The following is a 20,991-nucleotide window of genomic DNA, read 5'->3' as shown; positions in this document are numbered from 1 at the left end:
TAAAAAATCCATTTTGTACAAATGTGTCCCTTCCCCAGTCCAAGCCCTGAAGCTTATATTCTTAAAACAAAGCTGCATCATGGGATACCTTCAATTCCCATAAGTTCAGTGTGCCAGGTTACTCCCTGTGCAGGGACTCATCTTATTATGATGGAGAAATGAAATGACCTATTTACAGCCACACAGCTAAGCAGTACCGAGTCAGCCTGACTCTGGACTTTGGACCATAAATGCCGTGCTCTTACTATCATGTCAAATTTTCTCTCAGAACTCTTCAGCACATCACTCAAGAGTGACAACAATGAGACAACCTGCCACGACTTTGGAGATGCAGCCAAAGTGGGTGTTAGCAGAAGTTTTATAGCTCTAGATGCTAGCATGAATAAAATACAGGAAGAAGATTCAGAAAAAGGAAAGAGGGAAACCAAGTTACTAGAATCAAAACATATGACCAATGAGGAGAGCAAGCATTAGGAGCTCTTTGGCCAATTGATGCTGACTGAACTGATGATCTAAGTGCAATGAATGAATATTTACAAACAACAATGATGTGATTCCAGGCAATTTGGACAGACTGGACGGAAAGTGCATTCTACATCCGGACAACTATGGAGACTGAATGTAGAACAAAGCATATGATTTTCACCTTTTTGTTTGGTTGTTTTTCCCATCCTCTTGTTTTTTTCCCTTTTAGTCTGATTTTTGTTGCAAATATGAAAATACATTTAAGTGGATTACACATTAAAAAAAATTCTTCAGCCCATAACAGAAGGCACCTACGTGGTACAGTGAATAGAACTTGACCTGAACACCCGAGTTCAATTCTTGCCTCAGAAACTTGCTAGCACATGTTCCTCTTGAATTCAAATCAATCAGTATTTACAGCTTAGACATGGAAAATGATCATTGAGCTCAAACTGGAATTAGAGACAAGGAACCTACTTGGCTTGCCTTTGGAAACTTGGTTCAAAATGATAGCAAGAAAATGTAAAGTGATACAAGCATGTGACTCAGTGACCAGAGGATGGTTATAAAGCAGCCCTCGCATGAGGCCCCCAGCAGCTTTCAGTAGAGCAATTTAAATAGGATACAGTAAACATTCTTCATCCTCAGAAGCTTAACCACTAGCAAAGGGTTATTTAACCCACAGCAGCTGATGAAAACCATTTATCAGGACTTGGACAGAAGCTTCCCTCTGCCTCAATAGAAGAAGCCCCCAGGTCAGCAAAATGGTTAAACTTTTGGCAAACCAAAATATTAAACATTCATGAATTGTTTCACTATCCAGACACACCGGGGGAGGTTGCTCAAAGGATAAATCCTTCATGAAGGATTGATTACAAACTACGGGCAAGAGTTACCTTTGAGGCCACCTAATGTCCTGAAGAGTGTATTGGGATTTCTGTAAGAGGGTAAAACATGTACCTGAATGACTCTAATAGACAGGGGAGATGTCAGAAAGCCCAGCTAGACAAGTAAAGGCTACGGAGAGCTTACTCGTTCCTAAGATTTCCAGAGTCTTGGACTGATGCTTATTCTATTGTATTCATCAAGAAATATCATAGAGATTTACTCCAGAGGGCAGTCCTGTGACATTTTTTCATATTTGTTTGAAATTTTCCCACTGGTATAGGTATACGGGCCTGAATTTACAGGTCAGTACTGAGAAATCCTAATGATACTCAGCTCATTTTCCATATAAGTTAAGCAAAATGGAAACAGAGCAGAGAAGCATCGTGGATTCTGAAAAGGTCATTCCATGATTAAAAAGCTTGCTCTGCAAGGGAAGTGTTGAGATTTCCTTAAAGGTCAGCAGAAGCTCCCTAGAATTCAAAGAAATTGGTTTGCAGTTCAGGGGCCTGAGATACCAGGATTGATCTGTGATCCCCTACTGATGGAAAGTATTTCAGGGACACCTGACTTGGGCATTTCATTAGGTCATTAATAATGTCAGGGCCTGCCTTGATAATGCTTTACAACTGGAAATGTGTACTTGGTACTCTAAGATGGCAAACGGTCAGTCCTCATTACAGATATTTTCTGAGGAATCTAGAAACTTGAGCCTTCTTTTCCCAAATCTATTCCCTTATTTCTACTGATGGAGCCACCATTCTCCCAATTGCCACAGTTGCCTCAAAACCTTTGAGCCACATCTATCTTTCCTCTCTTACCATCCTAGGTTAAAGGAGTCACCCAGGCTTGATTGATTTTCCTTTTTAATCTTTCTGACCATTGACTGAGGCTCAAATTGTGCCATGGGATTTAAAGCTGGAGGAGATTTTAGAGATCTATGAGCCCATTTTATAGTAGAGAAAATGAATCCAGATATTATAAGTTATTTGCCCAGGGGCAGGATAATAATGAGAAGAACAGAGATTCAGACTCAGTTCTTGTGATTTCCAATTAATTATGCCTTTAAATCCATCCCAGTGACTTCCTCATTGTATGGCTAACGGAAATTTCAAACTTTAGTTGTGATTGGCTCCTTCTTTCCTATGTCCTCAGTAGCTGGCCATTTGTGATTCTACATGTGTAATATATTCAAGCTAACTTATTTATGCTAAAATTAATCTAGTCCTCCCTCCCCCCTTTTTTTTTTTCATAGCAGCTCATCCATACCTCCATTCAATTGGTCTTGGTTCTAAAACCTAACATTACAGAGGGAACTGAATTTGTCATTTCAGTGATATTGGGAACTCCCAGGGGATGAAACTATATCCACCAGTGTAGGCTGGCATCCTCTTGGCATGTATGGTTTTGGCCAGTTTCTAAGAGCACAAAGCGCTAACAAGATTATCTATATCTTTCAGAGGCAGGGCTTGAACCTAGATATCCTGGCCTTAGAGCCAATTCTCTCAGTTCTATTGTGATTGTGAATATTATGACTGTAGAAACTCCATGAATGCATGGAGCAAATCTCCATTTTTATACACAAGTGCCCCAATCTGAGCCCCACATGTAGAATCTTCAGCAGTCAATTCTCTCAGCTAGTGAGGGATGGAACTGGACTTTAGAAGACTCGAGTTCAAATCCTAATTCAAATACTCACTCCTGGGCAAGTTACTTCAGCTTTATCTGGCTTAGTTTTCTCATCTTATAATGAAGATAATAATAGCCTCTATCTCCCAGGTCAGTTGTATGGGTAAAAGAAGATACTTCTCTCCCAATCATTCTGAGCATCCTAATTGGTAGGTCAGTTATGCTAAGGGAGTCATATTTTTCCTTCCCTTTTCTGAGAATGTTCTTCAGCTAGTTGAATTTGCTGAATAGTGGATAGATTTAAAATCACAGCATCTTGGAGTTGGACATGACCTCCGAGATGATGTAGTCCAAACCTTCCTAGAAGTTTGAGAGAGTTCTCCATGGATATCCCTGCCAGAGCAACGACTCTGTCTGAATACAGGGGATTTGCTCCATCTATTATCTTCCAAGGAAAAGATGGTGGTAAAGTTTAATGGAGAGTATACTAGATTTTGATTTTTAAATTTGATCATCTGACTCTTATTAGCTGTAGGAAAGTGGGCAAGTCACTTCTCATCCTGGGAATATATTACCAAGTCCTTTTCCCCTCTGTCCCTCCTAATAATCTCTTGTCTATTAAACATCTCCAGCTCCTTAAAGTAATTCTCAAAAGTCTGGCCTCCATCCCCTCATCTTAAGCTAATTTTCTACGGATGTTCTTCAGGGTGTCAATGTCCTTCTAAAATACGGTGCCCAGAACTGTGCTCAGCATTTCAGAGATGATCTATTGAAGCAGGGTACACCGTGACTCTTCCTTATTTCATTTTAGACACTGTGTTTCTATTAATAGATGCTTTGTGTCGTATGGCAAAAGTCCATTCCCAGTCTTCATCTCCCTAGAGCTACCCTGGCCATTTCAAAGATGCTGAGGCAGTCAAGTAGGAAATAAAACAAATTAATTTTAGCTCTATTCAAGGCAGAAAATCAATATTTATCCTGTGAAAAAAATGTCAAAATTAAAAAGGGAAAGAAATGCCTTTTCTTGCTTATCAGAGGAAAGCAAAAAGAATGAACCCATTGGACAATTTCACATTGGAAGTCAAAGTCCTTCACCATTTTTTATTAGAAATAACAGCACCAAATCTATTTTATAGACTTAAAAATTAACTGTCATGATAATTTGTGGCTTTCATTTTTGTTGCTTTATAAAAGCCTAAATAAGAGAGAAGGCAACTCTTCAATTACATTTGTTCAAATAATCCAAAGTAGCTCTGTAGAAAAGAAGTCTCAAAGGAGAAGAGAATCGATATCAACCTGATTCCCGACAGAAAATCAGCATTTCCAGAAGTTGGATGAAACATCGCCAAAACACTCGCCCTCTAGATGGGCAGCTTCATCTCCCTGGCAGCCAGGGGAGCTGTGCCGGCTAAACCAAATCGCAGAGCCCCCTTGCTCAGGGAAATGTTACAAATGACAGTGGCTATCAGAGACACCCCACTTCCCTTTATGTTTTGTCATTTTTTCCTTTGGCAAGAATGTTGGAGGAAGCATTACGGGTTAGGAGCATTTCAATCCAGATGACCCAGAATCAGTCAATCAGTAAGGACTTCAGAGACCATCGAGTCCAAGCCATACTTGAATAAGAATCTAACCCTTCCCTGAAGGCCCCTAGTGAAGAGCAATTCATTATCCCCAAGATTCTTCATTTCACTTTTAGATGGGTCAAATATTTAGGAAGGTTTTCATTATATCAAGCCTAATTTTGGTTCTTTTTAGCTGCTATTCCAGAGCTTCTAGGTCTGAGAACCAAGGGCCAAGGAGAACAGGCCAAATTCAACCTTTCAAATACTTGAAAATAGAGTTCGTGTTTAGCCAAGTCTGCTCTTTTTAAAGTTAGTCATTTCCAGCTCTTCCAACTGATCCTTACATGGATTTATCTTAAAGCACTCATAATCCTTGCTCAGTCTATCCTGGACATGCTCCATGTTTTCACTTCCTAAAATATGATCCCCAGAACTGAACAGCATGCCCCAGATGTGATTTGATCTAAGCAGAGTAAAGGGACTATGACCTGTCTAATCTCAAATTGACTCTTTTAATGCAAATATCTCATAGGCTTTTTTTTTTTTTTTTTGCTGTTATATAATATTGTTGACTTCAGTTCTATCAACTTGGAGCCAGTTATTCCTGTTCCTTTAGAGTCATCCTGGATAACAAATAATAATAATAATAATAATAATAATAATAATAATAATAATAATAATAAAAACAGATTTGCTAAGAACCACTTAGTTTACCCTCTGGCTATCGGACCCTCTGGCCATGGCAACTCACGAGACAAAGAGAAACATAAAATCAGGGCTTGTGTCTGTGGTACCTCCTTTATCTTCTGTACTGATGGGGATATTGTAGGAAAGAAAGGAGAAATAAAAAGATCCACTAGGTGTGACTGATTTAGTTCAAGCACTTAAAAAAAATCCTGTCATTCAGTGAAATGATGGATAGTAAAATCCTATTGTGAGGTGATGAGCTAAACTCAAAGTTGAATTAGAAGGGAATGAGCCAGATCACCTTCAAGCAATCGTGAAGCTCCTTTAATGATCCTAAGCTTCCCATGAAAACAAAGGCTCATGTTACTAGCACCAGCATTGCCAGATGCTATTAAAACAAGGAAATGGTAACTGATGGACCGTTATACCTAACTGATGTGGAACCCTAAGGACCAGCAGTGAAAGACATCATCAAGGAACCAAGTGATAGGAAAATAAAAATGATGAAGATGATGGTGATAACAGTAATAAAGATGGACTGTTCCCACGGTAAAAATAGGTGTCCAGAGTGTTCTTTTCACTGTCAAGAAGCAGCAAAAGGAAGTCTCCAGTATACTGTGTAGATCCCTATTAGGTACATATTTGGGTAGAGTCAACTCATGGGAAAATGTGGATAGATGGTCATATGCATCTTTAGAGAGCTTTCAGTTAATGAGATCAGAAATCTAGGAGGAGAGAGTAATTTGATAGGATCAATAAAATTATATTATGCATTATGCTGAACTAATGAGCTAAATAGTACAGCAGGAATTGCTTGGACTTTTAGGGGGAGGGGATGGCATCTTCACCTTTTTCCCCAAACAATGTTTAAAAACTTACTTCCATTTCAATCTTCTTAAATCCACCAAATTTAATGTACCCTAGTTTGTCACAGAATGGCAGCATCTCAGTTACCAATGGAAATTATCACAAGAGTGTGAGGAGACTCGAAGGAAATGGTTCTTGAGCTGGGAAGTTGGAAAGTTGGCAATGGTTAGAAATCAGCAGCTGTTACACAGCCTTTGAAATATGCTTTGATATTTAAAAAAAACTGTTGTTTTGTGGTATTGGGGCCTCTCTTTCTAGAAACAGAGCACCATATTCCTGGTTTACAGATTGATTTTAGGAGGTTCATGAACTTGAATTTTTAAAAAAAGTATTACTTTGAACATAATTGGTTTCTTTTGTAATTTGATGTATTCTTTTTTATATAACTAAAACATTATTCATATTAATCCACGGGCAAGTTATTTTTTGTCCACAGGACAAGTGACACCAGGCAATTCCCATAGCCTTTTTTTATTTGTTTACTTTCATTTTTTTGTTTTTTTGGCATCTGTTTTCTCATCTGCAAAATGGGGTTGACAAAAGCACCCATCTCCCAAGATTGCTGTAAAGATAAAATGAGGTAGTTGAAAAGTACTTAGCATGGTGCTTAATACGTAGCAAGTAGGAGATAAATGTTAATTACTCTTTTTTTTTTAACTATTGTTATTATTAAAGACTCTTACCTTAGTTCATGGTTTCCTGGGTTGCCATGCCCAAACCAGTCAATCGATCAGTCATGACCTCTCAGCCAGCTTTCTGGTGAGGAACTTCTTCCCTCTTAACTAATTTGGTCTTCAGAAAATCACCACATCAGCTTAGGTCTGAATCTCTCCCAGCTTGGTAGAAGCTGCCAGAAATTTTGTTAGCTCCCCTGGGCTTTGAGTGTTGTGCTACCGGGAGCCACCTGATCCGACCCAGACCCGCAGAACGGAGCTCCTCTTGTGAGAGGATGATAGAAGGAGACTGAGAGGCAGTTGCTGTTCTCTGACCTCTCTTACTGAGAGGCTGTGGCGTTGTCTGACCTTCCTCCTCTTCCCTCGGCCTCCAATTTATCTCGTTTCCACTCCGCAACACCTGTGTCAACAAAGGCTGCCCTGCAACTCCTTCAGATGCTCTGATGCACAGCTGTAGAGGCTCTCGGAGAATTTCCCTGTCCCTTAACATTTTAGGACTCGCAGTTAACTCTTGGTCATAGTGACACATGAAGAGAGGTGGGGAAGTCACAGCATAATGTGGGTAAAATGCGGTCTGAGGCTCTGACTGTGGAAAAGAGCAGAGACTTCCACAATATGGCACAGGATGATGAACTGTGCAAAGGCATATGTGTCTGTAGGAGACAAGAGTTGAGGAGATATGAAGAGCAGATGAGCAGGGGAAGGAGCAAAGGTTACCATCCATCCTGCCATTCCAGCCCAGGTCTTCAGACTCCATATCCAGCACCTTTCCTGTTGCCCAATACTGTTGTCCATTTACATAATTAATGATGATGGGGAGGATAATTGGGACTAGCATACATTATCTCATTTGATCTTGCCCGCAATCCCATGAGAGGTAATGTGTGTCTAATTATCCACATCATACAAATGAAGTCTAGATTTACCTCAGAATCTTGTTTAAAAATCCACTTCATTGCTGAAGAGTTTGAATTTTTTTTTACAATTATCTGTCAGCCTGCATATAGACTAATTTAAGAATACATCAAATTGAGAACTTATCTATTTTAACAAAAGGACTTTTGAAAGAAACTAAAAAAAGATAATGTCTCTGGAAACATGTTGCTCTTTTGTGAGTCTTTTAATGAACAATTACCTCTGAATGGAAGTTTTGTTTTATTTTATAAGAAAAATATGTAATTGCATTCCCCAAGGTATCCCTACTAATGGTGAGCTAATCCTCCAGTCTGCTTGCCTGATTTCCTTCCTTAGTCCTTCATTTTTGGGGGGAGTGAAGTATGAGGGAGATTGGGTCTCTTTATCTCACTCAAAATAAAAATGGAGCACCTAATAATGGAGCCAACCTGCTTCTGGTCAGCCTTGGATCTTCAACCTATTTCATTTCCAACCTGCCTGGCTTGCTTCTCTTAAGCCACTGCTCGCAGGGACTCACCATATTAGTACCAGACAGTGCAGAAAACTGGGCGTCTTAGCGCACTCAAATTCAGAAATTCCAAATTCTAATGGTCCATGAGCTGCAGCTTAAGGAGCAAGGATTGTGCTATAAGCTTCCATGCCATAGGCATTTATTAAGCACCTTGTAAGTACAGGGCAGTAAGCGAGATTAGTACAGGGCCAGGCCAGCACTGGGAGAGGCACTGGAAGAGATCTGAAGTTCAGAGAAGCTAAGGTGACCAGCCTCATGGAATTCCTGGTCTAATAGGAAGACATGTCATAAACATTGCTAACACACAGTATTATAAGTTCATAAGAGACATGTGAGTTCTTAAGTAGGTTGTGAAAACCTTTCAGAAGTAGCTTGGAAGAGTTCTGACCCCTTAGAGAGAACAATGGACCACAGACTCCCGATCCTTCTTAGGATGAGGACAAGGTAAGATGTGACTTTTGAGAACAAAGAAGAAAAAAAAGAAGCAAAAAATGAGAAAAGGAAATGTGTGTTTGATCTGCATCATGTATTTCCAAAGTTATTCTTCCCTTCTCAGATCTCGCCTTATAAGTGTGTGTGTGTGTGTGTGTGTGTGTGTGTGTGATGCACTAATTAACCAGGAAATATTAATAAATTTTGATAGTTTAGTATGAGTAATTTAGAATAGTATAAATGTAAATGATTCCTGAGTATTTAGTATGAAAGGGTTCTGATAGTTCAGTATATATAGTTTGTGATAATTTACTACATGGGCCTTCCCAGGTAGCTTTTGGAGATTAAGGAGGATTAAGTAAGGGCTCTTACTTGAGAGCTTACTTATTTGGGCATTTACTTGGAGGAGTGCTTGATTTTGGTTTGGTTGTTGCTCTTCATTCTCCAAGAGCACCAAAATGACATCACTATGTCCGAGTCCGTCAGTGTTCCCATCTGGGGCTGATCAGACCAGCAGGAACTTGGAATGCTCTGCCCCGAGACAGACACATCTATGATCATCTGGGGTGGATTCAATCTCTGCACATCTGTTGTTTCTCCTGAGCTAATTCAATTCTGCTCTGCTCATAGAGCACAGCAGCATTTCTGATGAGACAACGTCAATGCCGGGTGGTCCTATCCCTGTGTCTGCCATGACATATGATCAATTCTAAAGTTCTTAAGGAAGACCTTGAGGGTATCCTTGTATCCTTTTTTTCTGACCACCTTGTGAGTGCTTGCTCTGAGCAAGTTCTCCATAAAGTAGCCTTTTTGCCAGCATACATTTGGTGTTTGAACAGTGTGGCCAGCCCAGTGGAGTTGATCTCTCTGCGTAAAATTGGACGATTTGACATTTTAGTTCAACAAAGTTCCAGTTTCCTGGAATGACACTGACTGTTCGGTTTTGACTGTTCAGGTTTTCCAGGCATCCAACAATGAGGTCAACACAGTGGCTCTGAAAACCTTCACTTTGGTAGTCGGTCTAATGTCTCTCCACTCCCATACTTTTCTTCAGAGCTTCCCAAACACTAAGTGAGCTCTGGCAATGTATTTGTCAACCTCATTATCAACGTGGACATCTCTGGAAGGCGTACTGTCAAGGGAAGTGAATTTATACACAGTATCTAAAAGTTCTTCATTTGCGCTAACCCATGGTTCCAGCTGGAGGCTGGAGTTCCCACGATTGCTCCGTGTTCATCATTAGGTCAGAATTAGAAGCAGAGGATGGATGCCTGCTTTGTGGCACCTTTGCTTCAGAGACTGCCCTGAGCGCACCTTCATCTGCAAACGAAACTTCACACGCCAGCCCTCCCCCTGCTCTGGTTTGGCTCATAGCCTTTTTAAGTTAAAGAATTTACCATCGATTACCATCAGCAGATGATTCCATGTTTGTCCTCCTTGAAGGCTTTTGACAACATGGCTGAAAACACCCTACTAAAAAGCACGGGAGCGAGCACACAGCCTTGTTCCACTCCATCAGTGACTGGGAAAGCTCAGGAGCACCGTCCGCTGTCCAGAACCCAGACAAGCGTAGAATTGATGTGTCATTCTGGTGAACTTCTCTGGGTAACCAATTAGAGCTTGGTTAGACGCCGCAGGCCCCCAGGCTATCTGTTGCACTTGGAGTCACAGAAGAGTCCACATGGAAACCGGCCATCGCTAGGTCTCCTTTGGCTTGCTGCTCATTCCACCACTTCACCCAGTCTCTGATTCTAGGCACTGGGACCCAAAGAAGATATAAGATAATTTGAGGGTTACCTTGTTAGTCTCTAAAGAGAGTGGTGGTGGAGCATCTGAACAGGTGAAATGGCAGAATTAGAGTTAGTCTATTAGCTGGAGTTAGCTTATTAGAGCTGGAATTTGATTTATTTCAATAAATGGTGTCTGCCATGAACAAGGCCCTGGGCATGCTGTTGGCAATACAGACCCAAAACGACGACGGCCATCAAGGAAGTGATGTTCCACCGAGTGAGCAGCAAAGGGAGAAGCAACGTGCACAAGTAAATATAAAGCAAAAGCAGGGGAGTCATTTTTCAGTGATGTCTAAAGGTTCCTGGTACTATTTGGGGTTTTCTTGGTGGAGATACTGGACTAGTTTGCCATTTCCTTCTCCAGCTCATTTTAAAGATGAAGAAAGTAAGGCATACAGGGTGAGGTGACTTGATCAGAGTCACACATCTAGTAAGTGTCTGTAACCTGATCTGAACTCAGATCTTCTTGATTCTAGACCTGGCACTCTAACCACTGTACCACCCAGCCACCATAAAACAAACAGAAAGTATAAAGAAGGTCCATTGGAGCAGGGGTTCTTAACTTGGGCTATATAGATTTCAGGATGGTCTGTGATTTACTTTGTAATCTTATATATTTTATTTTATAGATTTAGTTGCTGCTAGGTGGGATGGGGTAGATGGAACACTGGACTATGGATCAGGAAGACTTCTGTGTGTTTTGTTTTCCTCATCTGTAAAATGGGGGTGATAATATTAATGCTCACCTCTCAGCCTTGTGGTGGAGATAAAAGGAGGTCATGTTTGTAAAGTGCTTTTCTCACCTTAACCACGATTTAAATTGTAGTCATTGTAAATGTTGGCTGTTTTAAAAAAAATGCTCTGAGAAGAGGTACAGAGTTGTCACCAGATTGCCAAAGGGAGGCAAGATAAACACACACATGCAAGCACACGTACACTTATACATGCACACACTGTGCAACCCCCTGCCTTGGAAATCATTTCAACCTCTTTTTTGGGGGAGGGGGGTTAGGAAAAGAGAGAGGAGATCAAGTCTATGATTGTGTTTCTATAAGGAAGTTCCCATGTGGAAAAGCACTTTACCAGTGTAGATCTCCACCTGCTCTACAATTTCTTTTAGTTGCCCCAAAGGTTGTAAAGTTAAGTTCTTCACCAGGCTCACCTAGCTCACCATGTCAGAAGAGGGACCTGAACCCCAGGTTTCCTAATTCTGAGGCCATTTCTCTATCTAAGCTTCAAGCAGGCCACACTGCCATTCTTGGAGAGAGAGGTCAAGGATGTGGGAGTTTTCATTTTGCAGATGAGAAAATAAGAAACCAGAAAGAGAAAATGGCATGTCCACCATTGCATAGGTACCGAATCAGAGCCTTGATTCAAAGTCCAAGGCGAGCCCCCTTTCCCTAACCTCACATGGCCTCCAGTTGTCCTAAGACGGAAGGATCTATTCTTCTCACTTGGATTGTTTTCCTTTTTTAGGAGTTATATAGCAAAAGTATCCAAACTTTTGAAAAACTCATAGAGGCAACATTTCTTCAGACCCTCTTGAGATTGACTGGCCTGCCCTTGGGAGAATGTGAGCACTTGAAGCAAGATGTTCACCACAGTGCAGCCCTTGAGTTGGAAAAGTCAGACCGATTCCGAGAAAAGCAATGGACACTTTTCCAAGAACTACTTGACCAAGAAAAACAGGTATTGTGCTTGATCATAACAGCCATATCGATATCACTCTGAGAACTTGACATCTCAAGACTGCAAAAATAGAAAACAGTATTTGAGCATATATATATATATATATATATATATATATATATATATATATTATATATATATATATACATATACATATATACATACATATATGTGTATATATACATATATATATACATATATATGTATATATTAGATGTAATACAATACTATATATAATATATGATGCAATATGACACAATATAATATATAGCATATAGCACAAGGTAATACAATGTACACAATATGGCACAATACAACACACATACACACATATATATTTACATGTGGGAATACATGTATATCTATATATCTCTGCATAGATACATGTGTACATAAATATATGCATGTACATACTACATGTACATGTATATATATGTTCACATTGTGTATAGATCATATATATTGGTTTATAGGTAGGTTATATGTCCAGAGAGAGAGAGAGAGAGAGACAGAGAGACACACACAAAGAGAATGCTAGGTCTCAGGGCTAGCAATGAATCCCATGAAATGATCACATTATTTGAAAGCTGTATATTTCCATGAAGCTGGAACCATTGAACATATTTTACATAATTATAACTTCAAATTTGAATTAACTTGCAAATTTGAATAAATGAGACCATTTCACAGAATTCATTTTTCATGAATTCATTGGGAAGTAGTGGTAAGTAGGTAAGTAAACAGGTAGATAGATAAAAAAAAAGAAAAAAAAAGAAGGAAGGAAAGAAAAGGAAAAAAGAAAGAAACAAATGAGATATGGAAAATGCACAAAAAAGGAAAGGGACCAGCCTCAGTTTGTATTTTACCTTAATAGGTAACAGAGAATCACTGAAAGTTTTTGAGGAGAGTAAAATGAATCCCAATGAGAAAGCCTGCCATTTCCTTGAAAAACTGGAGCATGAGAGCAGTGAAATGTTCAGATGTCATTTATAAGACATCTCCTATTTATGGCAGATGTAGCAAGTGCAGAATTAAAAAGTCAGCATCTACTAATTTTGAATAGAAGATCTGGGTTTCATATTAATATGAAATAGGGAGAGAACCACTGTCTTTAGGCAAATATTTCAAATCTAGCTGTAACTTCTCAACAATGGAAATAATTTAGTTATTTTAGTTTATAGTAATACCCAAGTTCTTTTTTTTTCCTTTCCTTTCCTTTTCTTTTGTTTTCTTTTTATTTGTGGATTTTTCTTGGCTCTACCAGAACTTTTTCAAGAATAGCTTCATGTGCAAGTAAGTTTAAAGATCTCATCAACTGATTAAATAAGTATGATCAAGATAGCATTTCCTCAGGTTGTATAAGTCATAACTAATTTACTGATTGATTCTTTAATTGCTTTAAATTGCCTCAAGATATTTAGAGACTGTCATTCTCTTTCATTTTCCACATTGCCTCATTAATGAAGATGCGAGGAATAAACTTTACATGAAGGTAAATAGAGGGTTGATGCCCTCTCAAATATACCAGCTTCTCAATTCAGCAACCTCTTTAAAGTCCATAATCAACATGATAGGTGTCAAATACTGGCACACTTTCCAAGTGCAGCCTGAACCAGATTAAAATATTATTGGAAATATTCAACAAAATACATGAAAACTACAATAAGACAATATGTTCATATATGTTTTTTAAAATCAAAACATGCCCTACAAAGATCCCCATGTCTGATTTTTGTGGTGACTGTTTCCATTTAGTTTGACCCTACTGAGGTACATCATTGCACCATTTCAGACCTACAAAGAGAAAACTCAAAGCACTCAGATGTGTTCTGCCCACATAATTCCTCAGAAATTCCTCTGATCTTGGATTCGCTTCAGCTTGACTCTAATACAGTAATGTCATCTGGGTCCTCTTCAAGCTGGAAGGACAACAACCAACCAAACCTTCTCACTTCTCCACTTGACCATCCCTCTCCCCCACTCTATCTTCCTCAGATTTAACCTCAGAACAAGTGGCTCTTCTATTTACCATGGTATACTCCATTACTTAGGCTCTTGATTCTCTTCTCTCCCATAGTTTTTGAGCTTGTTCCATCAATTAATCCCTTCTCTCTGCTTTACTTTTAATCTGTTATAAAACCTTGACTCCTTTCCTACTGTTTATAAACAACCTAGATAGTCTTAATAAAAACTTCATTTGATCCTATCATGTCTCAAGATATTAGATCAACTATTATCTCTGCTCCTTTCATAGTCAAACACCTAGAAAATATATATCTATATGCCTTGCCTCTACTTTCTCCCCTTCCTCTCATTTCTCAACCTATTACAATACGGCTTTCCTTCTCACTGCTCAACTGAAATTGCTCTCTCCAAGGTTACTGAGATCATTTAATTGCCAAACCCAATGGTCTTCTCTGAACCCTTATTCTTTTTGACCTCTCTGTATTTAATGGCATTAACCATCCCCACCTCCTGGACCATCTCTCCTCGAGTTTTCATGATCCTATTGTTTTCTGATTCTTCTCTAACTGGGTGTCTCACTCTTTTTTCCTGGATCAACATTTGTGTAACATTCCCTGTATGTAGTTTTATCCTTCTGCTCATCTGCGGAGGCCCTCTCCTCTCTCTTAATGATCTTATTTATTCTCATCGAGTCAACTATCACCTGTTGGAAGGTTTGAAGATAACTCCCTGATGTATATATCTAGCTCCTGAACCCCAAATCTCTTCCAAAAACTTCTGATTGGAAATATTCAGGTGGGTGTTCTGTAGATGTCACAAATTCAACATGTCTAAAATGGGATTCTCACCTTTTTGTCAAAAATTCCCCGTTTGTTATCAGAGCACCATCATTCTTCCAGAAACGTAGGTTTACAATTTTAGAACCTTCATCCATTATTTCCTCTCTCACACCCTTCAAATCCAATCAGTTGCTAAGCTTCTTTCTACCCCTCACAGATGTATCTTTTACCTCATATCTTTGGCTGTTCTTCCACTAGTTTAGATCCTCACTATATGTTGTTTAGATTATTGAAATTGCCTGCTGATTGGTCTTTTCTGCCTTAGATTTTTTTTTCTCTTTGTATCCATCTTTCACCTGGCCAGAAAAATTGAACTTCCAAAAAACCAGGTCTGGCAATGTCAGTCCTTTGGTCAGAAAACTCCAGTGATTTTCTTTTGTATCTGGAATGAAAAAGTATAAAATCCTCTGACTCTGAAAGCTTTTAACAATCTGTAGCCAGCCTGCCATTCCAGGCTTATTGAACATTCTTCTTCTTCATATACTCCGTGTTCCAGACAAATTGTCGACTTGTCTAAAAGTTGAGGCATTCAAAGTATAATACAACAGGTTCTAGGAGTCAGGAGACCCTGATGCTTTGCCATATGGCCATGGGCAAGCAACTGCCTCTCTGAGTCTTAACCTCAAACCATGAAGAGAGAAGAATGAGTCCTGCCCTCCTTACCTCACAGTTAATTTGGAATAAAACACTTTTAAATGTTCTAAAGCATCAAGTAAATATGAGAAGGGGGTGACAATTTAGGATCTTTCCTATTTTCCTGAAATCTCATTTTTTTTGGTCATGGAAGGAGCCCCTGGATTTCCAGGAGGGTACCTACAGAAAGCCACCTCTGCAGTCACTAGATTTAGAGCCAAGTGATATATTGCATAATATCCCATCTAACCCTCTTATTTGTAGATGAAAAGACAGGCCAGACTCATTGAATGAGCCAGGTAGTGAGAGGCAAAGTCAGGAGTCTAACAGAGGCTTATTGAATCTAAATCTAGCATGCTTCCCACTATTCCCAGTGTATACCTTCCATATTTCCAAGTAACTTCAAATATAGATTATGAATTCAAGGTATGTTAGAAGCTATTAAGCCCAACCATTCTGTTTTAAAGATAAAAATGCTGAAGCAAAAACTGGTTGAATAACTTGTCCAAAGTCACACAATTAGGAAAGCTTGAAAGTAGAAGTTGAACATAAATCTTCTGGACACCTAGTTCCAGGCCTTGTACCAGGGTGCTTAGAGGCACAATATATTTGTCCTCTGAGGACTTGTTTAGCTAAGCTCAGAGAAGATGATTATCATAGGGTTCTAAAGAATGGATTCTGAGACCATGGCCACTTGTAAATCATGCATCTAAATTACAAAGGGAGGCAGTATGATACACCTAGGCTAAGTTTCAGGCCTTTGCTTTCTCATCTGGTTCCATGGTCTTTGTTTGATCTTCCTTTCAGGCACTCAGATATTCATGGATTAATCTCCGACATAATTACAAGGGATAGAAAACACATGGCACAAATAATCCCCAAGTCCTTGGTGCATTCACATATTTTCTTATTTTGATTTTGTCCAGAGCTTGAAAGCATGCAAAAAAAGGACATGTTTCTGGCTTAGAGATGGAGCCGATCTGGGCAGCTTTGTTCCTCAAGGGTGCAGGGATGAGACCATTTTCTTGGCTTCCTAAACATTTGGCCGAGAGATTTCAAATTGTTAACCAAGATGAGTCAGAGTCCTTTAACAACCTGCCTTTGCAAATTCCAATAAATTCGTGCAACTCGCGGCTTCAAGCAAAATAGAATTCATGTTACTTGCTTTGTATTTTGATCCCAATTTCCAGGGGACCTATATTAGCTCATATTCAGTGACCAGCTCATACTCTACAAGCTGTTTGGTGCATTGCAATGAAGAGAAAGGAGCTTAATTGAAATGTTACCTGGAATGCATTTGAAATGAGTCACCTCCAATTGATGTGATTCATTACCATATTTATCATGTTTGTGTGTAGTGGTGATGTGTGTGTGTGTGTGTGTGTGTGTGTGTGTGTGTGAAATTCTAAATGGAAGCTTGTTGGTAGAGTGGAAAGTTTGCTAGACTTAAAATGAGAGTCCCCCTTTTGACAATTACTCACAGGGTAGAGCGCTGGCCTTGAAGTCAGGAAGACATCTTCCCAAGTTCAAAACTGGCCTCAGAAACTCGTGAGTGATATGTCCCGGGCAAGCCACTTAATCCTTTTAGCCTGTTTCCTCATCTGTCCAATGGGAAGCCAGTCTGGTATCTCTGCCAGGAAAACCCCAAATGAGCTCACAGAGAATTGGACGAAACTGAAATGACGAACAAACCTTGGAACTTCCCGTGCTCTGAGACTCCATTGTATCATCTATAAAACAGACAGAATCATTTGCTCTTCTGAGGTCCCTTCCACAAGTTATGTGTCAATCCCAAAGCCCCTTTTATGCGGAACATTCTATGTTCTAAGGAATCTTTTCTACTTCTTAACTCTAAAGATTATTTCATTCAAATAATCTATATTTTGTCCCAAGATACTTTATGCCTCTCACAGTCTGTAGTCTATTCAGAAGGCCCTTTAAACTCTAGTTTGGACTCTATGTGCCTAGTTACCTCCTAGCTCTAGCATTTTACACTTTCAAATTCATTCAAGCAATTTTCAAACACTCAGTATTCATGACTTAATCTTTAATCAAAACATTTTGGTAACCTGACTGTGGTAGTTAATTTTTTTACAAGTAATTTAAGATGATTAAGAATAAATCAGTAAACATTTCCTAAGTGCCTTCTATTTGTCAGGCATAATGCTAGATCTTGAAGATACATATAGCAAGAATGCACTAATCCTTGCTCTCAAGGAGCTTGCATCCTAATAGGAATAACAGTACCAATTATTACATCATCAATTTTATATTTTTGAAACTTAAAAATGCTTTGATGCCAATTTACTTCCAGATTATACATGTCACCATGATCCAAATCATGATACTCTTTCATCAGTCACCTCACCCAATGAATCAACAGCTATGAAATCCCACAAATCCCATTTATGTCACCTTCTTTGGCTTATGAAGTACATTCTTTACAAAATCCTGTGCAATAGACCTTGTGTCCCTTGATTCCCATTTGTATAAATGAGGAAACTGAGGCTCAAAGAGTATAAATGATTTGCTTATGGTCACAGAGCTAGAAAATAGCAAGGCCAGGACTTGTACCCTGTTCTCCTTAGCTAATATCAAAGGGATCTTTGCACACTATCCCATGCCTATCTTACATATTATATTTTTATTTTTTAATATGTTTCCATGGTACAGCTGTGATGATAGTCTCTCTATCCTCCAGATAATTGAGGCTTGCTGGATATGTGACTTATGGAGAAGTGACGTATTGCTCTCATGGTAATTTAGAAAATAATTTGGGATAATAATCACACCCATCATTATACATGATAGGCATTTAATAAACATTTATAGATTTTTTATAGTCATAATTATAGAAATTCTATATTTCCTAGCTCTTGAAGGTTCACAAAGTGCTTTCTTCAGAAAATCGGAACACTTTATTTGCATTGTATCATTTGAGCCATACAAGAGTCCTATCACATAAATACTACAGATATTGTGATGCCTTTTTACAGATGAGCAAATTAAGACTAATGGAAATTAAGTAATTTGTCTATTATCACACAGCTAAGAATTGCTATTCAGGTCCATGCTTCTGAAATCCAAATTTAGCATCTTCCTCACTTTGCCATATTACCTCTAACATAAGAACTGTGGTCAGATGTGTTTTTTTTTTTTTTTTACTTTTTTATGTATAGCTGAGGAAGCCAGAACTACTAGGTGATGGAGTCAAGATTTTAGGTCTTGACTCTGAAAGCCAATGCTCTTTCTGTTTATCATACAACACTGTCTTTCTAAGTCGAGTCAAACTCATTAATTCTGTTCCCTTTGTTTAGCTGTGGACTGAAGAGTTTGCCTTGTCTGCCATCATGAAGAAACACTTGTTGGAGAAACATGAGAGTATTATCCATGGGGTCCTGTGTCGTCTAGGTGGTCTCAGTGAAGAGTAAGTATAAGTCAATAGACTGGGACATAAAGGCAAGGTGGGATACGGCAAGGTCTGAATGCCTCTACTTCTTGGAAGATTCCCTTTCTTATCTTTTACCATTCAGGGCAGCTAGAAAAGACATAGAACTGATTCTCAGTAAGAAGGTAATCATATAGAGGCATCCCAAAGAAGCAGAGCCCTGTTATATGTAGCCTTGGAAATAGAAATCAGTCTTCAGGCCCTGGAAGCTTGGTGAGAATAGTACGCACACATTTGAGAACAAAAAGTATGGTTGGACATGGAGCCTGAGATCCTGGCATACCATAGCCTTCCCCTTAGATCTCCTGCCTTTCCTGACCATTGTGATACATGGCATTGCAAAGATTCATCAGGCTGGAGTCCCAGGATTAATGTCTCCTTAAAACCATGGATACCACTTCAGAGTGAGCAAGTAGGAAAGACTAAGAATAGATTCTGTCTAGGACTCAGGCAGTTAGGATCAATGGTATAGTGAATAGAGTTCTGGGCCTGGAGTCAGGAAGCCGCATCTCCCTGCACTCAGATCTGGAATCTGACACTTAATGACTATGTGATACTGGGCAAGTCACTTCAGTCTGTTTGTCTCAGTTTCCCCAACTGTGAAATGAACTGGAAAAGAAAATGTCAAACCAGTACAGTACCTCTGCTAAGAAAATCCCAAATGGAGCCACAAAGATTTGGATATTATCAAATGACTGAACAATGACAGAAGCTCACCTGAATCATGACACCACTGTTCTTAATTTCCAATTTCCATTTCTGAAAGGGTATATGCAGAGTATTCTTTGAATACTTACAGTAAGAGAAAGCAGTGCATGAGAACTGTAGCTGTCTACCTTGGGAGTCTTAAGAATGTGTACCAATGACTTGAGAGACAAACATAAAAGAAAAGTTAAGAACTGTGTCTTCCCTAGAGTATCAAAATGAAATCAAAGGATAATTACTGAGCACCTTCTATACAGAGAGAACTGTGTTACTCACCGAGGGAGATGTGAAAATGGATAACATATACTCCCAATCTTCACTTAATTTATAATCAAGTAAGGAGCATAAGATAGGAACACAAATAGAAATTTAGAGCTAGGAAGGAATTGACAGATGAGGCATCTAAAGTACAGAAAAAGGCACACTTTTATCAAGCTAGTATGACTTAACTAGCCATCTCCAGCATTTTTGCCAGGAAAACCCCAATGAAGTCACAAAAGTCAGATGTGACTGACACTACTGAACAACAAAAAAGTGAACATCTCTCTCTTAATTGTATAATTTAGTGTGTTATTATTAGCAGTCCTGTTTTTAAAAGGGTGAGTTTTTTGCCTTTTCAAATTGACTGTTGCATTTTTTTTACAACCAGCCAAACATATATTCCTTTATTTGAAACTCACCAAAGCTAAAATCATGCTTATGTATGTATGTGTGTGTTTGTGTGTGTGTATTTGTATGTCTATATTTCAAGATGTTAGAGGTGGAAATGGTCACTAAAACCACAATGCCTTCCACAGGTCAAGAAGATCCATATCACAGAAACACAGGCTCATGCTGAGCTCCATTCTCAGAAGACTTGCCCTCAGGAATATTGCTGCAGCCACGATGACTCAGATGAGAATGTCCCGGAAAAAGAGTCTTCTTCAGGAGTTGAAAGAACAGTACATCCTAGAAAAGAGCTCCTCTCAATGTCAGGATGAGCACCAGTGGCAGCTGCTGAAAGCCATGGTAATCATCGCTTTCCTTTGGTTTCTCCATAATGATATCCTGTAATCAGGCAGTGCACCCATGGGATGGTAGAGATGGAAGTGATCTTGAAATATCAAACACGGATTATCCAAGCTCAGTGGGATCTTGGACCAAATAGAATGTTAGCAGTGAAAGCATCCTCAGACATAATAATCGTCCTGAAGAGTTTTGGTTTAAGTGGTCTAAAGCTACTGATATATATTTAAAAATCATATGTATATGTATAAATTTTATATGCAGATATACACACATCATATTAGTAA

General features: G+C 39.1%; 1 protein-coding gene across 1 annotated transcript in view; it reads left to right on the top strand.

The window, feature by feature from the left end:
- Nucleotides 1-20,991, top strand: part of EVC (EvC ciliary complex subunit 1) — a 105,511-nt gene that overhangs the window by 57,641 nt on the left and 26,879 nt on the right. The window contains exons 12-14 of the mRNA XM_051963850.1: nt 11,897-12,109; nt 18,864-18,973; nt 20,497-20,707. Coding sequence (XP_051819810.1) covers nt 11,897-12,109; nt 18,864-18,973; nt 20,497-20,707 — 534 coding nt within the window. The remainder of the gene's footprint in view (nt 1-11,896; nt 12,110-18,863; nt 18,974-20,496; nt 20,708-20,991) is intronic.

This window comes from Antechinus flavipes, chromosome 6, assembly GCF_016432865.1.
Source record: "Antechinus flavipes isolate AdamAnt ecotype Samford, QLD, Australia chromosome 6, AdamAnt_v2, whole genome shotgun sequence".
Taxonomy (NCBI): Eukaryota; Metazoa; Chordata; class Mammalia; order Dasyuromorphia; family Dasyuridae; genus Antechinus; species Antechinus flavipes.
The sequence above is the reverse complement of the archived record's forward strand: the minus strand, read 5'-3'. Positions and strand labels throughout refer to the sequence as shown.